The sequence below is a fragment of the Myxine glutinosa genome, chromosome 6, assembly GCF_964187855.1.
Source record: "Myxine glutinosa chromosome 6, kmMyxGlut1.1, whole genome shotgun sequence".
NCBI lineage: Eukaryota > Metazoa > Chordata > Myxini > Myxiniformes > Myxinidae > Myxine > Myxine glutinosa.
Window position 1 is genome coordinate 130,370,080 of NC_136266.1, and position 15,592 is coordinate 130,385,671.

The 15,592-nt window shown below is 47.8% G+C and overlaps 1 protein-coding gene across 2 annotated transcripts in view; it reads right to left on the reverse strand.

Moving 5' to 3' along the window:
* AKAP9 (A-kinase anchoring protein 9) overlaps window positions 1–15,592 on the reverse strand; it is a 203,495-nt gene that overhangs the window by 88,957 nt on the left and 98,946 nt on the right. For both annotated transcript variants that reach the window (XM_078780537.1, XM_078780536.1), the window contains exons 14-19: window positions 13,020–13,180; window positions 10,175–10,384; window positions 3,637–3,710; window positions 2,611–3,517; window positions 2,245–2,406; window positions 1,973–2,086 (exon numbers count right to left, since the gene is read on the reverse strand). In XM_078780537.1, the coding sequence (XP_078636663.1) occupies window positions 1,973–2,086; window positions 2,245–2,406; window positions 2,611–3,517; window positions 3,637–3,710; window positions 10,175–10,384; window positions 13,020–13,180 (1,628 nt within the window). The remainder of the gene's footprint in view (window positions 1–1,972; window positions 2,087–2,244; window positions 2,407–2,610; window positions 3,518–3,636; window positions 3,711–10,174; window positions 10,385–13,019; window positions 13,181–15,592) is intronic.

The window sequence follows — 15,592 nt, forward strand, 5'->3', positions numbered from 1 at the left end:
TTGGTGTCCTTGTGTTTGATACTTCTGCCACCCCCCCTCCCCCCAAGCCCTCTCCCTCCCACACATCTCCCTGCTCTTAAATGTTGTGTGCCCTCAAGTGTTTGTGTGCTTCCCCTTCTCTTGTCTTCCGCTCCCTCTTTTTATATATTTTGTTTGTCTGGTTGATTTGTTTGTGAAGTAATTGTCAGCTCTTTCACGAGCCTCGATTCAGTATACAAAAAAACAAACAAAAAAAACCCTGGAATTCGGCCTTCTTTCACCACCAGATTGCAGATCTCTGTCATTCTCTTCACACCCCCAACTTCCTGCTGCCTTCAACATATCTCCCACAACTCCCGTCGGCCCTTCCGCTTTTCTACTCTTCAATGCTTTTATCGCTTCCTCAACTTCCTTCTCGGTTATCTTCTCTGCCGGTCCTAAAACTGGGTTACTCTCTATGTTGCCATCCCATTCATTCTCTGCATTCAACAGTATTTCCATATATCTCTTCCATCTTCCTTTAATTCCATCTAGGTCCACAACGATTTGTCCCACTTCATCCTTCAAGCAACTCACCCCCATCACATCACACCTCTCTTTCGCTATCTGCTTTGCAATCCTGAATATCGCTCTCTGACCCTCTTCCGAATCCAAGCGTTCTCCAAGCATTTTCCTACATGCCTCCTGTGCCTTTGCTACCTCTTTCTTTGCAGCCTTCTTGGCTGCCTTATAACTTTCATGCTCTGCCTTTTCTGCCCCCATACCCTTCGCCTTCTGCCACTCTTTGAACTTCTTCCTCTTCTCGTCAATCTTCTTTCCAACTTCATCATCCCACCACCATGTTTCCGAGTGCCTCGGACCCTCGGTGGTCCTTTTGTCCATCCACATACCTCACCAACGGGTGACCAAAAAGGGGACCTTGGTGCCCAAAAAAGGCCAACCCCCGTTCTGCAGGGAAAAATAGCCTCCAAAGGTGTTTTTTTTATAGACAGCTTTGAAGTGAGTGTGCGTCCCTCCAGGCCATCTTACCGACCTCCTCATCATCTCAACATAATCACAAATAAAAAAAGAAAGGAACAACTACCAATCCGAAAGGAAATGGAGCAAATACTTAGTAACTATTCAATGTAAGCCCTATCATCTTAAAATCACATCACAATGACATGGTTCAGGCCTGACAAAAAAACATTTTCATTGTGGACAAATCGTTCCAAGGAGAGTAAAACCCGTTTTTCAAAAGAGCAGCAAAACGCATCACTATATATAGGTAGTGGTCCCTCGTGCATAACATAATTAGGCAATGCTCAGAAAAAGCTACGTGCCCTCCCACAACCCCACAACCTCCTGCTTTTGTAGTCCACTGGTGAAAGCAACATTGTTGCTGACATGTTTTACCCTTGTGGCAAATTCAAGTTGGCTGTGCCCAACCTTAAAATGATGACTAATCTCAATCATTGCAAACCATTGGATTTTTCATTATGATTGCAAGTGCATTCACAGTATGTGTCTCCAGCTGGAAAACGAAGAAGACAAGAAAAGTCAACTCGAAAGTTGAGTCAAACGTAGCTCGAGTTGCTTGGATGACGGTTTTCCTCCAAGGCCCAAGTTGATGGCCTTTCAGCCATCCAATAAGTGGTTCATTGTGCTTTCTATTCCTCGAAGCTATTTCCTTTTGTAACCTACATCAACTTCCTAGTGCTGTACACCACACGTCTCCAAGATACATTTTTCATTCTGCGTTAATCCATTCCATCATTGTTTAAGGTCTTTCCGTGAGTTTTTTGCTCATACATGAAAGAGAATAAAATCTTCCAAATCAAATACAAATCAAGCAAATGTCAAGTAATCCTTCCACCATTTTATAATTTTTTTTCTGAAGAGGTTGAAAAATATGACAACTACTGTGCATGCTGGGTAAACGCCTTCATCAAGTTGTGAAAGTTAAGCTCAGAGACCAGCAATGTATTCGCAATTTGCAGTCCGACCACCTGACCTGCTGAATTCGGTGGTCGCATTGAGACACCTGGTCCAGCAACTCCTGCTGCCGTTGCATCAAAGCAGCCACCTCCTGCTCTCGGGCCTCCTCCGCATCACTCAGATTCTTGCTCTGACAATAAATAAACAAACAATTCTCGTTCACCACAAGTGGTGGATCTGCTGACTCGTGAAATTGAGACACAATTATCAAGAGGTTCATGACTTTGTCAAAGTATTCACAAACATCACAATTTGCATTTTTCAAAACAAGTTTTCTTTACTACCCACCTGCTGCAGATTAAGCTCCTCTTGCTGCTTTTCCTCTTGGAAGTGCAGGTGTTCCAAAACCTCATGATGTTTTTCCTCTTGGAGTACGAGCATTTGCCTCATATGTTCCAAACGTTTCTGAAATTCTTCTTCTAACACCTCTCTCTGTTGGTCCATCTCCGCCTGACAACAAATAGTAAATTCTTCACTTTGATTACAAGACAACAGCACTGTAACAAGATGAGTGAAGTTTCAAACATTTCTCAAGAAAATATTTGATTTGGAATAAAAAGTACTGCAGAACAAAGCATTCACCGCAGTCCTTGAATGCACAAACAGTTTTACCCCAAAAATCCAAAGAAGACATATTCCTACAAAAATCCTTACCTCTTGAGTCCTATTCACATCCAACTGGCTGTTCAGTTCCTTCTGAAGTTGGGAAATCTCTTCCTCCTTCTCCAACTGCCTATCGTAGTCTGTTTGGAGTTTCTGCAGCGTCTCGGCCATTTCAACATCGTGCCTTTCCCTTAGTTTCCATATTTCCTCTTGCATTTCTTTATCGAAGTTATCCCGCAGCAGAGCAATTTGTTCTTGGTACATCAGCTCAACCGCGTCCCTCTCACCACTTTCCTCGAGTGCATGCAAGTCACCGAGCTTTTGCCGGAAGGAATCTCCCAACTCCTGTACCAACCGATCTTGCTCTTCTTTCAGCCTGTTTATCTCATTCATGTGCTGTTCCTTTTGGCTCACTTGAGCCATCTCCAGCTCTTCTTGATGGGCTTCATGCAACGTGGCCTTCAGCATCTCAATGTCCTCTTGGTGTTTCTCAGCCATGCTGATCTTTAGTTCTTCTATATCCCCATGGTGCTCCTCCAATAAGGAAACTTTTAGTGCCTCCATCTTCGTCTTTGCAGCCTCTAATTCGTTTTGATGTTGTTTTCGTTTTCCCTCCAAATCGTTCATCTCATCGTTGTGTTTATTGGAAAGATCAGCAATGAGGATCTCCACATCTTTCCAATGACTTTCTTGCAAAGTTTGTCTGAGCACTTCCATCTCTTGTTCGTGATCATTTGACATCACATTTTTCAACTTCTCGATTTCACATTTGTGTTTCTGGAGTATGGCACTTCCCTCATTACCACTGTCACCCAGCTCGAGATTCAAAATATCCACTTCTTGCGGATGCATTTCTTTCTTCTCCTGAAGCAGATTTGGCTGAACTCTCAACACACCAGTTTGATCTGAATCCTTTCCAAAGTCAACTTCAAGGAAGTCGTCCCGACTTAGATGGGTTCTAAAAAAAAATGCAAAAGGACAACAGAATAACAAATGACAATTACACGAAAGGAGAAGAAATTCCAAACAGTACCTGATGGATATTTCCTTTAATGTCACAAACACGAAGCAACACACCTTTCCTGCATCTCCTGGGTTTTTCTTGTCTCTTCGGCATGCACAGCTAATTGGATTGTCAGATCAGCCATCACCTAAAGCACAATACAAAACAAGAAAGAGCAATTACAGATTGCAGACCCTCGCCAGGACATGTGTTCGTGGTTTTTAAGGCTTTTGCGTTAAAACAAATATGGTGGACAAACCACGTGACCGATGACATCAATATTTGGTTTTTTCCCCACCAATTTATCCGTAGATGATGCTCAAAAAATGTCATCTTGATTGGATGAAGTTTGGTACTTGTCGAATTATAACATCATAATGTAGGCACATATTGTAGTGAAATTATACTGAAGGTGAACCCGGGAGTGCTCGCTTATCCCACTAAAGGGGCGTCTATAAGACCCGGGGCAACCACGGCGCAAGGACACTCCAGCGACACTTACTGTGACATATAGTCCTGTAGTTTGAATGGTATAAAACCACCGTTTAGAGGCCATTTTCTCCCCGCAAAGCGGGGGTTGGCCTTTTCGGGGACCGTGGTTGTTGTTGTTTTTCGGTCCCCTTTTTGAAGCAATGTTTTACGGCCGGATGCCCTTCCTGACGCCAACCCTTTTTGCCGCCTTCAACGACAAACAGGGAATTACCAGTGAACTGGTACTCAATTAGCCGACCTCGGAAGGATGACAGGCTGAGTCAACCCCCCTGGCATTAATTCGGCGATCGACCGAGATTCGAACCCAGGATCCTAGGATCCTAAGCCGGCACCCTAGCCGCTAGCCCAACACCAGGGATCTGTAGTTTGAATGGTATGTACGCCCCTATATGCTGCACTTGTTTTGCTTTGCCTATTGATATCGGACATTGCCCATATAATACTCCGATTCTGATGTCTATTGCATGAATGTATTTTGCAGGATGTTACCACAGATCTAAATGATATTAAACCTACCCAAGGGACAAGTCGTGTCTGTGGTTGATTTTCACGACATTTAATATCATTTAAATCTACGAAATGGCTGAACCCAAGATGATCACGGTACCGACTCTCGATGCCGACGCACAAGCCGAGGAGTCTGGGTCGGAGTTCACCCACTGGCTCAAAACGCTGGAGAATTACTTCGCCGCGCATGAACCAGAGCCCACCGCTGCGGCTAAGCTGTCCGTGTTACATTCGAAGGTCCATCACCGCGTTGACCGGTGCATTGCTCGCTTTGAGACGTACGCCACGGCTCTGGCCGAGCTAAAGCGACTATACATAAAGAAACGGAGCGCCGTGCACGGCCGGCATCAGCTCTCTCAGCGGCGACAACAACCTTCGGAATCGATCGATCGCTACGCGCAGGAGCTGCGACATCTACTTGCGGACTGCGTTCAGGAGGTACGGACCCACGAGCAAGTGCAGGATGACCTTCTCCGAGATTCTTTCGTCTCTGGAATTAGCTCTGGAGCCTTGAGGCTCCGACTTTTGGAGACCGCGGAGCTGACATTTACAGAGGCTCTACGGCTGGCTCACGTCTTTACAGATGCCCGTGAACAATCTACCGCTTATGACCACTCACGAGTCGTGGCGGGGACTTCTCTACTCGCGCGACCGGAGAGGGTTACCGCCGAGGATATCGGGGAGGACTCGGGGTGCTCTTGAAGAGGCATCCGGCTTGACTGCTGCTACCGCTGCCCGGCCACGGCCTGAACGGTACGCGAAGTGTTATTTTTGTGGGAATCGGCAGCACCCCCGAATAGAATGCCCGGCTCGGGAGGCGATATGCCATCTGTGCTCCACCAAGGGTCATTTTGCGAAGGTCTGCAAAAAGTCCGTGCGAGGTACGCGAGCCCGCGCGGCCTTGAATGGGCTTATCGCTGAGCCAACGGACTGCGCACCGAGCGGAGCGCCCCGCCCGGCCTTGATGAACGTGTCCCCTCCTCGCGGGCCCCTGGCTGCACGCTCGACCTTGATGGGGGACATCGGGCAGCCTAAACAACCGGTGCGACCACGACCGGCCGCGGCGCGATCGGCCTTGGCTGGCGTCCGGACGCCCACCTCAAACAAGCAACGAAGTACTGCTTTGCCAACTCCTCTGGACTCGCAGCGAACGCTGCACGGGACTCGAGCGCCATCTGACGGCGGCTTTTACGAATTACACGCTATCGCACCAGCTCATGAAACGGTGAATGGCAGTGATCCTCTACGCGTGACTCGAGCGCCATCTGACGGCGGCTTTTACGAATTACACGCTATCGCACCAGCTCATGAAACGGTGAATGGCAGTGATCCTCTACGCGTGACTCGAGCGCCATCTGACGGCGGCTCTTACGAATTACACGCACTTGCTCCAGTACTGCCAACTATGCGCTTGTCACGAGAATCCTCCACGGGCTGCCCGAACGACCGGAAAACTGCAGCTGGAGTGGGATCCACTCGCGAGGTGCGATCTTCTCGCCCGGACGGCACAATACCTGCTGGGTCTTCCGGCCTTGCGCAGGCCATCATTCCGCTCAGGGTCGAGGGCGTTTTATCACAAGCCTTAATCGACACGGGGTCTACGGATAGTTTTATCGATCAACGACTAGTGCATCAACATGGGTGGCCGGTTCTCGGGACTACGCGACGGATCTTCATGGCCTCCCAAGGACTTCGGCTGAGCACAAAAGGGGCATGTCGATTGAAACTTGTGATAAAGGGACGCACGTTCCCAGACGTGTATCTCATGGTATTACCTGCATTATGTGCCGACGTTCTGTTAGGACACGATTTCCTTAAGCGACATGGACGTTTGGAAATGGACTTCGGTGGGCCGGACACGCTTGCTGTGTGCGCCCTCGCTCAGATGGACGTGGAGCCTCTCTCGCTGTTCCCCAACCTGACCACTGATTGTACCCCTGTCGCCGTAAAATCGCGCCGCTACTCTCGCGCAGACGCGCAATTCATTGCGGAAGAAACGGCCCAGCTCTTAAAGGACGGTATTATAGAACCCAGTCGGTCGCCGTGGCGGGCCCAAGTCTTAGTAGTGCGAAGTGAGGCCCATCGCCGGCGCATGGTAATCGACTACTCACAGACGATTAATCGTTTTACACAGCTGGATGCCTACCCCTTACCGGGGATGGATGCACTGGTACGCCAGGTGGCCCAGTACTCCGTTTACAGCACTCTCGATCTGCGTAGTGCGTATCATCAGGTCCCCATCTCTAGGGCTGATCGCGTCTATACAGCCTTCGAATCGGGTCAACGGTTGTACCAGCTCACTCGACTCCCCTTTGGGGTAACTAACGGGGTTTCTTGTTTTCAGAGGGCTATGGATGACCTCGTTACGAAGGAGAACTTCACCGATGTCTTTGTCTATCTGGACAATCTTACGGTTTGTGGGTATGACCAGGGGCATCACGATGCTAATCTGAAACGCTTCCTCGAGGTCGCGCAGAAATATCGCCTAACCATGAATGAGGCTAAGTGTCGTTACTCTCTACGCACGGTAGATCTTCTGGGGTACACCGTGACCCATGGCTCTGTCTCTCCGGATAAGGAGCGTCTGCGACCTTTGCTCGATATGGCTCCGCCTAGCGATCGGGCTTCGCTGAAACGCGCTCTTGGGCTGTTCGCCCACTATTCGAAGTGGGTGCAAAATTTCTCCGTGAAGCTCCGCCCCCTCGTGGCCTGCGACACGTTCCCCATGGGCCCGGCCGCCTTGGCGGCCTTCGAGGGTCTTAAAGCCGACATCGATGGCGCCGCTGTAGCGACAATTGACGAGAGTGCATCTTTCGTCTTGGAAAGTGATGCCTCAGATCATGCGATAGCGGCGACTCTCTCCCAAGGGGGACACCCTGTGGCTTTCTTTTCGCGGACTCTCACCTCCGCTGAGCGGAGGCATTCGTCTGTTGAAAAGGAAGCATACGCGATCGTCGAATCGATTCGGCGATGGCGGCCGTACCTGCTCGGGCGGTGTTTCCAAATCGTCACGGACCAACAAAGCGTTGCATTCATGTACGACACCTTACATGCTCAACGCATTAAGAATGAGAAAATCAATCGCTGGCGTATCGAACTCGCCGACTTCTGCTACACCATCAAATACCGCCCGGGGAAGGCTAACCTGGTCGCCGACGCCTTATCGAGGCCGGCCACTTGCGCGGGGGTTGTCACTTTGGAGGGGCTGCGCGCTTTGCACGGCACTATGTGTCATCCCGGGGTAGCGCATTTCACGCATTTTGTGCGCGAGGGGAATCTGCCGTACTCGATTGAGGACATCCGCCGGATCTGCCGTGATTGCACTATCTGCGCGGAGCTCAAACCGCGTTTTTACAACCCTCCTATGGGGACGCTGGTTAGGGCTACTAGACCGTGGGAGCGTTTGGCGATGGACTTCAAGGGGCCGCTGCCGGTGTCGAGTAACTCTCGTTATCTGCTCACTATCGTTGATGAGTATTCGCGATTCCCCTTTGCTTATACGTGCGGGGATATGTCGGCTGCCACGGTCATACGGTGCCTACAGAATCTGTTTTCTATGTTTGGGTATCCGGCCTACGTGCATACCGATCGGGGTGCGGTGTTCCTGTCTCAGGAGGTGAGGGGCTACTTGCTCCAGAATAATGTTGCTTCGAGCTACACCACCCCTGCCCCAGGCGAACGGGCAGATCGAACGCTTTAATGGGATTATATGGAGGGTCGTCATGCTAAGCCTCAGGACCCTCGGCCGAGGCCTCGATAAATGGGCGTGGTCGCTACCTGCGGCTCTAAACTCGATCCGGGCTCTCCTATGTACCGCCACTAACCAGACTCCTCATGAAAGACTGTTCCACCACCCTAGAAGCTCGAGTAGTATCCAATCTTTACCCAGCTGGCTCGCTGAGCCGGGGCCGGCCTATCTCAAACGAGCGGTTCGCGCTAGCCTTGTTGATAGGGTGCGGGTACTCCAGGCTAATCCCGAGCATGCTCGTGTGCTAACGGCAGACGGACGCGAGTCTACTGTCTCAGTACGCCATCTTGCCCCTTGTGGGGTCGACGACAGGGATATCGACGAACCAATCTACGAGTCTATGGACTCTACCGAAACTTCCTCTATGGAACTACTGCCGTCACTTCCGTCGTCGCCTACTCCCTTGCCTGATGGCTCTGGGGTGCCCCCTCCGACACCCACCTCCGGCAGCTATTCCGACGCGGGGGACTCCGGGCTTGGGGACGCCGTGCCCGGTAGTCTCCGAACCTGAACTGGCAGGGTAGTTCGCCGCCCCAACCGCTACGGGTGGACCGACTGACGTGGATTGACGTACCCCATTCGATTATTGCTGATGCTTGCTTGCGACCTGCCTAGCGGCAGTATAGTTTTAACGGCGGGGAGAATGTAGTGAAATTATACTGAAGGTGAACCCGGGAGTGCTCGCTTATCCCACTAAAGGGGCGTCTATAAGACCCGGGGCAACCGCGGCGCAAGGACACTCCAGCGACACTTACTGTGACATATAGTCCTGTAGTTTGAATGGTATGTACGCCCCTATATGCTGCACTTGTTTTGCTTTGCCTATTGATATCAGACATTGCCCATATAATACTCCGATTCTGATGTCTATTGCATGAATGTATTTTGCAGGATGTTACCACAGATCTAAATGATATTAAACCTACCCAAGGGACAAGTCGTGTCTGTGGTTGATTTTCACGACACATATGACATCATCAACTAGCCTGGTGTTAGCTTAGTGGTTAGGGTGCCGGCTTGGGATCCTAGGATCCTGAGTTTGAATCCCGATCGATCGCTGAATTAACGCCAGGGGGGTTGACTCAGCCTGTCATCCTTCCGAGGTCGGCAAATTGAGTACCAGCTTGCTGGGATGAATGATCCCGGTGTGTACCCCGATTTAGAATAGGTACACCGTATCCCTGCGCATCGTAAGAGGTGATTAAGGGTTGGCGTCAGGAAGGGCATCCGGCCATAAAAAAAAACATTGCCTCAAACAGGGAACCATGATTGTCATGGGGCCTGCAAGGCTAAACCCTGCTCTGGCAGGGAAAAATGGCCTTAAAACGATCATTCATTCATATGACATCATCAACATGTTATTCCCCATGGAGAGTTCTTTACAATGAGCTATGTCTCAATTTTTTCGATGCAGCGCTTTCGTAGATATAGAGGTCCAAAGTTTTTTTGGTTTTTAAAAGGCGGCGCCCATACCACGTGACCGAAGACGTCATAATTATCATTCAAATTCTACAGGAGGAGGTGCACCTATGATGAAAAATTCCTGTCAATCGGACCAACGGTTGCAGAGAAAATCATATTTTTTCTGTGCGGACAAACAAACAAACAGGCTCAAATGCAATGCCCTTTCCTCTGGCGAGGGTAATAAGATAAAATGCACACTGATCTTAACTGCACAAATCACGTGCGAAAGCATCTGGAAGCGCAGAGACTTCATGTGAATAGCTTCCCACAGATATGCCAAGCACACAAACCACATGATAATGGTGAGGTCAGCAAAGAATGGGCAATGGTTAGGGTTAGGATTAGGCTTGCATTAACTCAATGCCTGGGCATACACCTGCCTCGTGACGGCTCAATCTTACCCTTGCCACCTCCTGCCGAAGATGCTCTTCATGCTGCTCACGGAGCTTCCTCAGTTCTTCTGCATGCTCTTGCTGTAAATGTTCCATCACATCTTTCTTGAAGTCATCGTCTCTTGTTGATTCTCCACTTTCTGATATGGATGCGCCCCCTTCGACAAGCAGCCTATCCATGTCGGACTCAAAACATTTCACGTCAGACTCCGCATGCTTCTGCAGATCAACATTCAAAGGGAGGAAGGAATGTATGAAGTGATCATGAGACAAACCTTTCCTTCATCATAGTTTTACTGTTCCTTTTGGGAATTCCACGAGATAATGAACACTGAATTCAATGAGTGTATTTTCAGGGGAAATTTTTTTTATATATTGCTGCAGTTATGGAAAAGCCACAGGGAGTTACATCCAACACCTAAAAGGACCCTGGAGTTTAGATATTTCCATAGTGATTGTTTAGTTAGGATACCTATCCTCTCGTATCAGGGGAAAGGGTGATGCATTGTGATTATAGGTAGAGGTACCTGCAATATAAAAATCATTCATTCAACCAGTTTGAATAGAGAAAAGGAGTCATTCTGCTGTTTTGTGTCACTGTGTGTACTGCAATGAGCATGGAGAAAATAAAGAAAACCAGAGAATTGTCTGAGGAGGTCAGACAAAATTGTAGCAAAGCATGGACAATCTCAAGGCCACAAGTCCATCTCCAGAGACTTCGATGCTCCTGTGTCCACTGTACGCAATGTTATCAGTAAGTTTTAGGCCCATGGCACTGTAGCCAGCCTCCCTGGACGTGGCCGCAAGAAGAAAACTTGATCAAAGATTGCAGCAAAGGATTGTTTGAATGGTGGAGAAAGCACCTCGATCAACTGCCAAACAGATTCAAGCTAACCTTCAGACAAAAGGTATGACAGTTTCAACTCGCACCATCCGTCGCCAACTCAATGAAAGGGGTTTCTATGGTAGAAGACCCAGGAGGACCCCACTGCTGAGAATGCCCGACTGGAGTTTTCCAAAACACACCTGAACAAGCCAAAATCCTTGTGGGAGAATGTCCTGCAGACAGATGAGACCAAATTAGAACTTTATGGTAAAGCACATCATCTCTATGTTTACAGAAAACAAAATGAAACCTTCAAAGAAAAGAACACCTTCCCTACAGTCAAACATGGAGGAGGTTCAGTGATGTTTTGGGGTTACTGTGCTGCCTCTGTCACTGGGTGCCTTGAATGTGTGCATGGCATCATGAAATCAGGAGATTACCGAGGCATTTTGGAGCGCAATGTTCAACCCAGTGTCAGAAAGCTGGGTCTCCGTCGAAGGTCATGGCTCTTGCAGCAGGACAATGACCCCAAATACACTTCAAAAAGCACCCAGGAATGGTTCAAGACAAAACGCTGGACTGTTCTGAAGTGGCCAACAATGAGTCCAGATCTAAATCACATTTAACACATATGGGGATATCTGGAAACAGCAGTTGGGAGAAGGCACCCTTCAAATCTGGGAGAACTGGAGCAGTTTGCACAAGAAGAGTGGGCCAAACTGCCAGTAGAGAGGTGTAGAAAGCTCATTCATGGCTATAGGAAGCGCTTGACTGCAGTTATTTTGTCCAAAGGCGGTGCTACCAAATATTAAGTCTCAGGTGTCAATAGTTTTGTCAATGCCATTGCTTTTTATTTTCTGATTTAAAAGGATATATTAAGGTCTGAATTAAAAACAAAGGTTCTGTAATATAAACAGTGAAATAAAGATTTGTGTAGACCAAATACTTTTGTCCATTATAACTCGTTTTTCGAGAAAATTGTGAGTTATTTGAAAACAGTGCAAGGGTGCCAATATTTTTGGCCACGACTGTGTGGCAAGTATTACTACCTACAGGTGTAAATGAACTTGCATCACACTCTGGCAAATTTGCTACTATTCCAAAACAACTACGGATATTAAAGCGAAACAATCGTCAAATTTCAAGAATAGTACAATTATTATCACAATTTAATTTTCACTGCACATCTTTAAAATAAAAATGCACCATTTGTTGGGTAGAAAATATGACGGCAATTAGTTTTCAGACAAATTCTGTGATGGCAACCATGTTTTGTTCACAATTGGCTAAGAAATACATGTCATCACTTGTTTATTGGCTACGAAACACGTGACGTCATACATTCATTCATTAATTTACCATGCTCATGCAGAGTGTCAGTGCAGTTTATTGGCTCGAGTTACAATCCTGGATGGGTTGCCACTCTGACACAGGGCAGGAATTTGGAAATTGACCATGGTGCTAGCTGGCATAGCTCACCTACTCTTCGCAAAGGACACCATGGTGTCCACAAATGTCCACAAACTAATGTCGGCATACGAGATGCCCAGTTTAACGTCCATCCAAGGGATGGCAAACGCGTTAATTAATCACCCTGCCTGTGAAACGCCAGGACGACAGTTTGTAGCTGAGCTGAGACGCCACACATGGTGTTCAGGCAATTGTGAACAAGGGATGAAATAAACAGGACTTTGATGGAGGTATGCTAACCAGCGTGGGAAGTGAGATGAAGCTGACATTTTGGGCATAAATCCTTCGTTGGTGCAAAACAGCCGTGATTTCAGACAAACACAGCCAATTGTGGACAAGTGATGATTGCTCCCACAGAAATTATTAGAAAATTCACAGATGATGCAATGCTGCAGGTTAAATTTCATACAAGAAATTTAAGATGTATTAGCCTTTTGTTTTACTTCAAGTAATAACCTGCCTACCGTTCTGTTTCTTCAAGCCATGCGTCCCACAGACCAGTTGCTGAAAGTAATGTACACTGAAGATGTACAATCACTGAAAGAATCTCACTCTCACCTGAGTCTCGGTGCTCTGACGCAATGTCTCGAGTTGCTCTGACAACAAAGCCAGCTGCTGATCTCGTGCATTCAGGGTCATGGCCAGATCAGCATGCTCTCTTTTCAAGCACTCCACATCATGCAGCTGTGAGGAACGGGCCTGCAGTTGTACCATGAGCTCTGTTGGCGGTTGGACAGGGGGAAAACAAAAAAGTAGTAAGGATATCAATTTGGTGGCTTTCCACATGAGATACATGTGTAAAATCCTAAAATTTACTAAACTAGAGAGTTCATAGAAGATGTTACATCATGCAACGTTCAAGTACTGTACAGAGTGGCCACAAAGTTCCTGGGCATAATAGTGTGTCCTCTGTTACTTATTTGTTTTATTTGTATTCCAGATACGGCTTCAGCATGACAGACACCAGTGAGTACACGATAGAAGAGAGAATGATTACTTGTGTTTGGGTTCACAACCGTGCGCGAGGAGCAAGTTTTGAAGACATAAGGACAAGATTTTAGCAAAGGTTCGATAATCCAGCTCCTACGCACGACATGATGCGGGCATGGGAGAAGACGGCTTTTTCAACAGGGAGTATCCTCGATTTGAATTGATTTAGAGCAAGGCTCTTCTGCAGCGATTTCCCACCATTAAATCAAGACAAAGCGTATTTTTTTTGGATGAGTGTGCTATTTACCCTCAGCAATCGATCCAGGAATGTTTATTTTTGGTGCAAATAAAATCCTCATTTTTATGAGGACATTGAACAGCATCCTCCTCATGTCATGATGTGGGCAGCAATTTCAGAAGATCACTTGATAGGGCCATATTTTTTCGATACAAGTGTCAATCACTGCTTATTTGACCATGCTTCAGACATGGTTTGTTCCACAACTGCGTGAGAGAGGTCTCCATAGTAAGCACCATTGCACGCTTATTTGAACTTGCTTTGGACATGGTTTGTTCCACAACTGCATGAGAGAGGTCTCGAGGCAACAACTATCCTTCAACAAGATGATGCACCAGCACATTATGCTCTAATTTTTTTTTTTTTTTTTTGTATACTGAATCGAGGCTCGTGAAAGAACTAACATTTATTACACAAACAAATCAACCAGACAAACAAAATATACAAAAAGAGGGAGCGGAAGACAAGATGGGGAGAGAAGGGGAAGCACACAACCACAACATTTGAGAGCAGGGAGAAGTGTGGGAGGGAGAGGGCTTGGGGGCAGGAGGCATGGGAAAGGGGGGGGGGGGGGGGAGAGGTATAAAACACAAGGGGACCGAAATTAGCGGGGGTAGAAAAGATCAAGGTTTTGGATGGGGGAGGATAAGAGATGGTGGTGAACAGCTGTTTTAAAGACCTGGAGGGTGGAGTGGGATTGAAGAGAGTGAGGGAGTTTGTTCCAGAGGCGGGAGAAAAGAGGAATGAAGGAGTGAAGGTGAGCAGACAGTCTTGATTTTGGCAGTTTAACCATAAGAGGGTTGCAGGCAGATCTTGTGCGACCTGCAGGAATATTTGGGGGACAGAGCCCAGAGAGAGCTGGGGGGGGCAAGGCCAGAGAGGAGTCGGTAGAAGACGGAAAGACCACCAACCTGCCTGCGGTGAGTGAGTGAAAGGCCCTTGGAGTTAGCTTCATCGCGGGAGATTCCAATGATTCTGAACGCTTTGGTTTCAACAGCGTGAAGACGAGCTAGGTGTGAGGCAGGAGCACCAGACCAGAGGAGAGAGCAGTATTCCATAGAGCTGCGGATGAAAGCCTTGTATGTGGTGAGGAGCTCAGGTGTGCCAAGGAAGGACTTCGCACGACGGAGGATGCCCAGTCGGCGACTGGCTTTGGAGGCCAGATTTGAAATGTGGTTTTCCCAGGAAAGATCTTGGCAAATAGTGAGACCCAAAAGCTTGAGTGACAGAACTTCTTGGAGAGGATTATTCAGAAAGTGGATGGGAGGGTTTTCCAGTCGGTCTTTTCAGAGAGACATCGTAAGAGTGTGAGATTTATCAGGATTGAAAGACATGTTCCATTTGTTTGCCCAGTCTGTGATTTTGTCCAGGTCTGCAGAGAGTGAGGAGGCTGCAGACTGCCGATCTGAGGGATGAGGAATGGAGCGACAGAGAGTAGAGTCGTCAGCAAAGAGATAGAGAGGATTTTCAAGAGAGTCAGAGAGATCATTGATGAAGACCAGAAAAAGCACAGGGCCCAGAACACTACCTTGGGGAACTCCAGCCTGAACAGGAAGAGGAGATGAGAGAAACCCATTCAGGGCCACACGTTGACTACGACCAGTGAGGAGGTCCGCCAGCCATGCGTGGAGATTTCCATGGATACCAAAGGAGGAGAGTTTGGTGAGCAGAGCGGGGTGCCAGACCGTATCGAAGGCACGTGAAAATGTCAAGGGAGACAGCTCTAATTTCCTGTTTGGCGTTGAGGACCTCCATCCATTGTTGAGAAAGCAGAAGCAGCATGTCCAGAGTAGAGTGACCAGGTCTGAAACCAAATTGATGATCAGAGATCAAGCCATTGGAGAAGAGGAAAGATTTCATATCTGAAGCAATGATGGATTCCATGACTTTGCTGATAATTGGG